At 41.8% G+C, this 8,645-nt stretch overlaps 1 protein-coding gene across 5 annotated transcripts in view; it reads right to left on the bottom strand.

Moving 5' to 3' along the window:
- Positions 1 to 517: 517 nt before the first annotated feature.
- The window catches only part of ILDR1 (immunoglobulin like domain containing receptor 1), a 33,118-nt gene continuing 24,990 nt past the window's right edge, over positions 518 to 8,645 (bottom strand). The window contains exons 6-7 of one of the 5 annotated variants that reach the window (XM_036219552.1): positions 7,776 to 8,605; positions 527 to 3,414 (exon numbers count right to left, since the gene is read on the bottom strand). In XM_036219552.1, coding sequence (XP_036075445.1) covers positions 3,373 to 3,414; positions 7,776 to 8,605 — 872 coding nt within the window. In that variant the 3' untranslated portion in view covers positions 527 to 3,372. Of the gene's footprint in view, positions 8,606 to 8,645 lie in introns of all 5 variants that reach the window. The other 4 variants (XM_036219550.1, XM_036219549.1, XM_036219551.1 and 1 more) reach the window with 4 other exon arrangements.

The following is an 8,645-nucleotide window of genomic DNA, read 5'->3' as shown; positions in this document are numbered from 1 at the left end:
TCCACATTTACTACTTCAAATGAAGTATAGACACATCACTTCTACTTGGATCCCTTTACAGTCCCTATCTTTAAACATCATTGTTTAGACTATTACATTAGACGGCATAATTTTTATTTCAATAATCAAATATGTATGGACTGATGTCTCTTGCTTCCCGATGCTCAAAGTTTCCCTCTTTTATAATGTCCTTACTGTTTGATGAACTCCCTTTATCCAGTCTTTTGAGGGTAGTTCTATTAGTCACAAAATCTTTTAGTTTTTATTCACCTGTAAATGTCTTTATTTTCCCTTCATTCCTGAAAGATAGTTTGTCAGATACAGAATTATAGGTCAACAGTTTTTTTCATTTTATTCTTCATGGTTTCACATGAGAAATACATTCAAATTGATGTTTCTCTCCAGGGAATGCATTCCACCCCCCCCCCCCTTCGCCTCACTCCCCGGTGCTTTCAGGACTTCGTCTTCAGTTTTCAAAAGTTTAAGTACGATGTGTCTTGGCATGGATTCTTTGGGTTTATTCTGTTTAGGATTCATTCCACTTCTTGGCTCTGTAGGTTATTGTCATTCATCAAATTTGGGAACTTTTCAGCCATTATTTCTTCAAATGCTCATTCTTCTTTTCTCTTTCTTCTCTACTTTCTTGGACCCCAGTGATATGAATGTTGATATTTAGTTATTTTTACACAGATCCTTGAGTCTGTTTATTTTTCCCAGCCTATTTTCTCTCTATTCAGACTGGGTGAAGTCTATGGTTCTGTCCTCAAGTTCGCTAATTCTGTCCTCTGTCTTCATACTACTGCTGAACCCATATAGTGAGTTTTTAATTTCTATTGTATTTTTCAGTTCTATAATTTCCATTTGTTTCCTTTTTCATAACTTCTTTCTGAGATTTTCTTCTTTTTCATTTAAGAGAATGTTTAATGGATTGTTATAGCATTTTTATAATGTCTGTCTTAAAATTCTTATCTGATAACACCATTTGATTTATTTCATTTTTGGCATCAGTTGATTTCATTTTTCCTTTAAGCTGTGATTTTCTTGGTTTATATTCTGGGCATTTTGTCTATCGTGTTAGGACACTCAGTCCTATTTAAATATTTTATTTTACAGGGAGTTACTTTACTTAGGTTTCACACACAATTATTAGCCTACTTTTGTAGGCTGTGATTCCAATGGCAGTTTGATTTTCAGAGACTTCGTGGTATTATTTTGGTCTGTTTGATGTATTCAGTGCTGCTGGGGTTTGCACTGTCTCTGTTGATGGTACCTGAGTGGGTGAGAGGACTTTTCTCTGGCTGGTTGCCAGATATTTCTTAGTAAGGGTGGGGTGTGGAGAAATTCTTTTATTGGTACCCTCAAACTATCCAGGTTTCTCTGAGCCAGGGAAGAGAACTGAAGTTCCAGGGAGACAAAGTGGTTTCTGGGACCAGACTGTTAACTTTAAGGCTGTTAGCTATGACAGGTCTTTTCCTAGTTCTAGTGTCTCTGGTCAGAGGAACAAAGTCCTCAGCCCTTGGAAACAAAGAGACTTCCCCAGCTGGGCCATCTGCTTTCCCTAGGTCTCTCTTACTGGTTCTTCCTACCCACCTCAGTCTCTGGTCCAGCAAGGGAGGAGAATACTTTCTCTATTTTTGGCAGGGCTCCTGGTTGGTCTCTCTTGCCTTGGTTTTCAGAGGGACTCCCACTAGATCTAGGGGGAAGAATGAGTTACTGGGCTACCTTCTGTTGCTAGGTGGGAAGCTGGAAAATGCCAGGTCTAGTTGGTCCCCCTCTGTTGACTGAAGATGCAAAATGACCTGCTTTTATGTTGTTCCTCTGGCTCTAGGTTCCCAAACCAGCTTGCCTTCTTCTCAGCACCCTTTGGTATTCCTTTGCTTATTTTTATGTCATTTCCAGGGTTTATAAAGCTGTGCTTAGCAGGGAGGCACAGAGAAAAAAGTCTATGCCATCTTGTCCAGACCAGAAGTCCCTTACTACTGAGTTTTATGTAGTCACTATTCATTAAAATTGTAATTTTTTTCTGTTTTGTTAATTTCAACTCAGTTACATTACAGATATAAAAAATCCCAAATAAACTTTTTTCCAATGTAGGCATTTAATCTATTTTTCCCCGACATGTAATTAATGAGATGTGGGTAGGGGGGAATAGATATGTCAACACAATAGGATCTAAAATGAGCTTGAGGCCATACCTATAAAGATACTGCTGAGGCACACACACACACACACACACACATACACACACACACACACACCCCTCCCTTCCAGGCCATCTTCTTCCAATCTTCTCAAGAAGGGTCTCTATATCAAACACAAATTTATTCATCAAGCCACCAAGGGAGCTGGAGAAAAAAGGAGGGAGTGGCAGAGATTACTATAGGGAGGGCACAGCCCTCTTTCCTGGGGCTCTGAGTGGCAAAACCCGCCTGGAAGCTTCTGCTTGGGGAAGCTCTGTCGTGCCAAGAGAAAAGCAGCCCCAGAACTACCCCTGTTGGCCTAGCTCTTCTCTGAGCTCTTGTCAGGAAGAAGACTTAATCTAATCAAGTGCACCAAAGTAGATATTTATTTGGGGCAGAATCCTCAAGCCAGTATATTTTATTGTTTTCTTATTTATATGATCTGCTATTCTCAAGAAGCATTTAAAGTTATTTTAATGAATACATGCTACATAAGAAAATATAAAATATAAATTAGATATAGCCCCCCCCCCCCAAAAAAAAGAGCAAGAAGAAAACAAGAGATAGGAGTAAGGCTTGTGTAAATGTGCAAAACTGCAAACTGCTTCTCTGTAATTTTCTACATTTGCAATAAATAGCCCGTGAGAGGGCACATTGTTGGAGTATTTCCTGTGCCATCTCTGACTGGGCCCTCAGGAGTACCAGGACATAGCATGGGGGGAATGAGGTGGACTCCTAAAATGGAGGAACCCTCTAGATATGCCATAGAGGGAGACAAATTCCCATGGAAATTTCCCTATAGTACTCCATAAATTTCCTTCTCCTGAAACACATTTGATTTTTTTCTTAAAGATTCCTGAGTTCTCACTTTAAGAATGTTTATGGTTCTGGGCAATGTAACATAGTAGAAGTCGTAAGCTACTAAGTTCTTGAGGGATCACATCTCATTTGGGTCCATTACAAGTCAAAGACTATCTCAATGTGCAGAGAGTGTAAACCAAGGCTAAAATTAAGTCATTAATTATTCACACTCTTGTTTTTAAAATTCTTCTATTTGATTCTCAGAATCTAAGCCAAAACTGTTAGATGCAGACTTGCAGTGTCCTTCCCATGTCACTTGGAAATCCAGGTGATGCTGATGACATGCGGGAGCTGAGAAGTAGCTGCAGAGTAGTAATGTTGTGCCCGGTGACTAAATGACCACACTTTTTCCACTATGGGAGCTCTCTCTCTCCTGAGGAATAGAAGAACACAAAAGAGAAATCCAGTCAGCTGGACACTACTGTCTATGCATACAATGCACAAAGGTGTGCTTGATTTTAGTGCAAATCTTAGGTGGGCAGTAGCTGGACAGCAGATCTGAATCTAAAAAATATTTCTTAACTCTTCATGAAGCCAGTCTCTCCACCTCCCCAATCCCCACCCAGGGATAGGTTTATCTTCTTTCCTATCTGTCTGGAGCCTCTCTCAAACATCTTGAATTTCCAAAATTTTCTTACAGTCCCATTTATTCTGCCTTTTGATTTTTAATATATTCAAACCTCCTTAGACTGAAAAAAAAGATACTCTGTTCCATTCATCAGTCTATCACTCTACCATCCGCTCATGAAGACATGGCCCAGTTCTTTTTCCTATTTTTTTTCTCCTGAAATATTCTTTCTCAGCCCTCATCTAAAAGTTTAGTTCAGACTTTAGCATTTCTCTTATTTTTTGAAGATCCCTAGTTACCTCTTCCTGATCAAACTCAGTGGCTTTGCTTCAGATGTTATTCCACTTGACCGTTAGGCTGTTTTGACTTGCTCTATGAAGGCAAAGACTATGATTCATATGTCTCATATTTCTCTAACTTTGTGTTGTACAGATTGTTTTATTTGAGTATCTACGGCTGCAGTCCATGAATGTGACCTTTCTTATCTTACCTGAAATGGCAACATAAGGTATAGTACCGAAACATACTGAGCAAAATGCATCATATATGTATGTATATTCATGTTATTACTTTAAAAATGTTTGTGTGTTTCCATTTTTATCAGGAAAGTGAGTTTATAGGGGGCACGGTTTCTAATCAAAATTCTATGGGATGAATGTTCTCTGACACAAAGAAAAGCCACAAAATGGGGCAAAAAAAAGAAAATCTTGTCCAGGGCTTGCTGAAGAAAAATCTAGACATTATCAAGGAATAGACCTTTTATTGAAAGTAGAATATGAAGTATCCTGATCTAAAGTACATTATTTTAAGTTAAAGAGTCAAGAAAAAGGGGGGGAAAAAAACATCTTGGATTCTCTACTGAAAGTTTGAGATTAGCTTGGAGAGGAAAGAATGCAGTAACCCAAGTTCAGAATAAACCAGAAATGCCTTGAGAAGCCTTATTAGAAAGAAAAATAATTGATGTGAATGAGGCCAGTAACACAGGGGCCACTCAGCCTGAAACAACTGGGGTTTAAAGCTTGATGTTACCGCTTCTTATGTTGCTGGGGTTGCAGCCTTTGGTGGAGTGAAAAGACCAGCAGACTTGAAATGAGAAGATCTCAGCTGGATTCCAGAACTAATTCCTAGTTCTGGAATTAGATGAGAGATGCCTCAACATGACTTCCATTTTCTCATGCAAGGAATAATTCTATTTTGTATTCCCATGAGATTATTTACATGGAAGCCCTTGTCTGTCAGTATCTATTTGTTAAATACTATTCTTGAAACGGAAGGTTACATGTGAGTAAAAAAACTTTTTGATTAATTCATATTGCTCTGAATATTTAATAAAGTATTTTTAATAAGTATTTTGTAAAAAGCTATGGCAAAGTTATAACTGTTGAAAGCCCAATTTAAGAAAATAGTAAAACATCTTTTATCAACTCAAGGAGTAAACAGAAACTTTGTTATACACAATTAAAGATCACCATCTAGTGGCCCAACTGTATTATAACTTCTGAAGTGAGCTGCAAGTTCCAAGGACTTCAGAGGCCACATAAGTGTGTGGGAAGTGTCCAGCCCCACTAAGGGGAAGAGTGGAGAATAAGACTTTGGTCCCGGAGACTTTAGCCCTACTAAAGGGATTCAAAATTCAAGTTACAAACAAAACACTGACCTCCAGATCAAACAATTTTCCAAATCAAGTTTTGCTCTTTGGCCTGTGGTCATTCTGAATATGAATGGACAGTTGAATGTGACAAAGTAAAGCAATAGCTCTTTGGGAGATAAGCTCAGAGAGATCCAAAACAATGAAGGCTTCTAAAATGATCTTGAGTGAAATTTTTGCATCTCATCAGTAACTTTACAATTGAAAATATGGTTTGCTTGCAGTAAAATTATTGGTGTGTACATTTGATGATAAAGAAGTTGTGATACTTTCAGAGAATGAATAAATAAAGTCACTAGAAAACATTATTGCCCCACATAATTCTCTTCTCTCTAATGAGGCAATAACTCATTGAAAGGGCACAAGTTTTAGAGTCAGAGAACTGTGTTCAAATACTGGCTTCACCCCCTAATGGCTCTGTGACTTCGGCATGTTACAAACCCTCACAGGGCTGTTGTAAGGATTAAATGAAATAAACTTGGAAAGGGCTTACCACAGTATCTGGAATACACCTGGTGTTCCTTTTGCCCCTCTCTCACTTACAAAAAACCACATAATTTTTCAAAAAGAAGCAAATAGAGAAGAAACTTAATTTAGAAGAAAATAGGGTTTAGATTTTTGGCCAAAAAGTGGCTTTTAAATTACATTTTTACATTAAAGTGAAAATAAAAGACTGTTTAGTCACTATATGTAGGGTTAACTCAGAACATAGCCACTCCACATGCTCAGAAGACTGAGAGCTGCCCGGCCAGCAGCCAAGGAAGGCCGTACACAAAGAGCTTTCAGCGGTGCCTGCTCCCTTCGACATTTTCTGCTGCTCCCTTGGACATTATCTGCTCCTGTAACCAAGTGGCACATCTTGCTCCCATCTGCCTGAGGCTACTCCCCCAGTGAGATAAGCCCTCCTTCTGCTTGTGGGCATAAAAAACTGCTTGTACTCAGTCAGCAGCAGTGCAAACGGCCTGCTGCTGAAACTTCCCTGCCTCATGAGTAACCCTCTAGTCCTGCTGGTGGTGGTTTTTCTGGAATATTCAAACTCACGTGCAAGTTCCTGGCCTGGGGCTCCTGCACTACGTTGTATAATTAAACTAATAGCAGTTGTCTCAGCTCTAACTGATTCTGTGTTTCCTTTCAGGATGTAATTTTCTTACTGGTAACATGGAAGAAAGAGTTGTACCCACTGTAAAATGAAAATAATAGTACAAATCTCATAGTGTTGTAAGCATTAAATGAAGTGCAGCATAAACATCCACAGCTCAGTTCCACATAGTTAGGATACTACTAATTTTCATTATTAGTACTGGTCTTTGCCTCTCTCGGGACACTTGTGAGAGCATGATATTATATATATATATAAAATACATACACACACACACACACACACATTATTTCAGAAATGCCTGTGGGTCTTTGTTACTTTCTTCACAAATCCCTTTTTCACCAAGATTCTTCCCCAGAAAGACTAGCGCTGTAGCTCTCATAAGGTGCCTATTCCTATACTTACGCCATGCATGTGACTGGTTTTCAAACAAATTACAGCAGAATCTGCACTTCCAAATGAGAGTTGTATCCTTCAAAGTGTGTGAGACTAAAATTCTTGTTCCTATCAATATCCCTCTACTCTGGAAACTTCTCTTAGCTGACTAAATATCCTGAATCAAAACAGTAAAGGATTTTAGTCAAATAGAGATTTTTGTGGGTAGTTTAGAAGTTGGTTCTGAAGGTAATTCATGAATATTTTTTCAGCAATGATAGAGTAACTTTGCAAAGTGACATTTAAAAAATGTCATCATTTGGTTACGTTAATTATAAAATGGTTTTTTAAAGTAACATCTTTATATTTTAAAATGGCCTATATTTGGAGGCCCGAAAGGCCTACATCCCTCTTTGTATCCCTTTAGGCTGGTAAGCTGACTCGCATGTATCCATTGGTACCTTGCCTAATCACAGAATCCTAGTTTGGACCCATATTTGGGATGGGGTGTGTGTGTGTGTGTGTGTGTGTGTGTGTGTGTGTGTGTGTGTTCAATAATCCTTTCCAGGCGGGATCTCAGAGGACTTAATCTTTGAATGCAACAAAGCCTTTGCACACTGACTTGCAGCACCCAGAAATGGCATATACATCTTTGTCAGGCCACGTGTTCTAATTTGGGGTATGAAAATATGGTTGCTAAGTCAAGCAAGACAGCTATGACGGGAAGTAAAACCTTAGCGGTCAAGACCAGCATTCAAGTCCTAGCTGCACTGCTTGCTTTGTGCTTAATTATTCTGTGCCACATTTCCTCATCTGTGAAATGGGGGACCTGAGGTTGCAAAAGCACTTTGTAAGCATCCAGCACCAGCTCTGCCCCTGCACTCACTAGGTCACTTCTAGCTCTGCAAGAGGTGTCTCTCCAAGCTCACAGGACAAACCGTGCAAAACAGGGAAGAGATACCCTCAGCGGTGGGGTGTGAGGCGGCCTCGCGGAAGGCTCCTTCCTGCCCATGCCCTACCCTCAGCAGGATGCCCCAGGCTCACCGAACGCCTCTCCACACTCCCTTTTTTCCTGCCATTCTTGCCTGGGATGACATCCAGTGAGCGGTAGCTGGGTGGCTTCTCCTCAGGCCAGTTTGGGGAGTGGGAGCGGTGGCGGCGGGGAGCCCCCCAGCCCCGGGGTTGCCTCTCCTTCTCCTCCTCAGAGCTCCAAGAACTGAGGCCTGACGGCAGGGGAGGGGAGTAGCTGCGGTGCCGGCGCCGCTGGCGCCGCTGGTGCCGCTGGACATTCTCTCCGGGGCTGGGCCTCCGGGGCCTGTCGGGGTGGCGGCTCCGGAGAGGCGTGTGGTTTGGCCGCCAGCGGTCCTCGCTGGACGAAAGGCCATCGCTGACGCTGTCCCTGTCTGACCAGGGCACAGGTGACCTGTTCAGCTTGGTGCTGCGGTGCCTTCCACCCCGCAGCTGGTCCAGCTCCCTTCGCTCCAACGCCCAGCGCTTAGGCTCCCGGTCCTGGAGCTCCTCGCGGAAATCGAAATGGTGGTGCTGCCTTCTCTCTTCCCTCAGATCCCAGGATACAGGGGAAACTGGGGTGAGCCACTGCTGTCGGGAGGAGTTGCTGGTCCTTCTCGAAGACGGCAGGTCTCTGATCAGTGGGGGCAGGTGGATGATTCTGCGTTCTACGACCTCAGAGCCCAGGGAGGACAGCATGCTGAGGGGTTGGCCAGATATGGCTTTGAGGCCAGGGGGTAGAGGCTGGGCTGGGTTGAAGTTCCGCAGCTCTTTCTCCAGATACTCTAGGACACCGTTGGTGATGGGAGGGTGAGCAGTGGGCTGGGTCACTGGCATCTGTGGGAGGCTGGATCGCAGGGACAAATCTGAATGGAAACAAGGACAAGAACATGCACAACTACTGGG

This window comes from Rousettus aegyptiacus, unplaced genomic scaffold (genome assembly GCF_014176215.1).
Source record: "Rousettus aegyptiacus isolate mRouAeg1 unplaced genomic scaffold, mRouAeg1.p scaffold_m13_p_4, whole genome shotgun sequence".
Classification (NCBI taxonomy): domain Eukaryota; kingdom Metazoa; phylum Chordata; class Mammalia; order Chiroptera; family Pteropodidae; genus Rousettus; species Rousettus aegyptiacus.
This window is presented reverse-complemented; position numbering and strand designations above follow the sequence as displayed.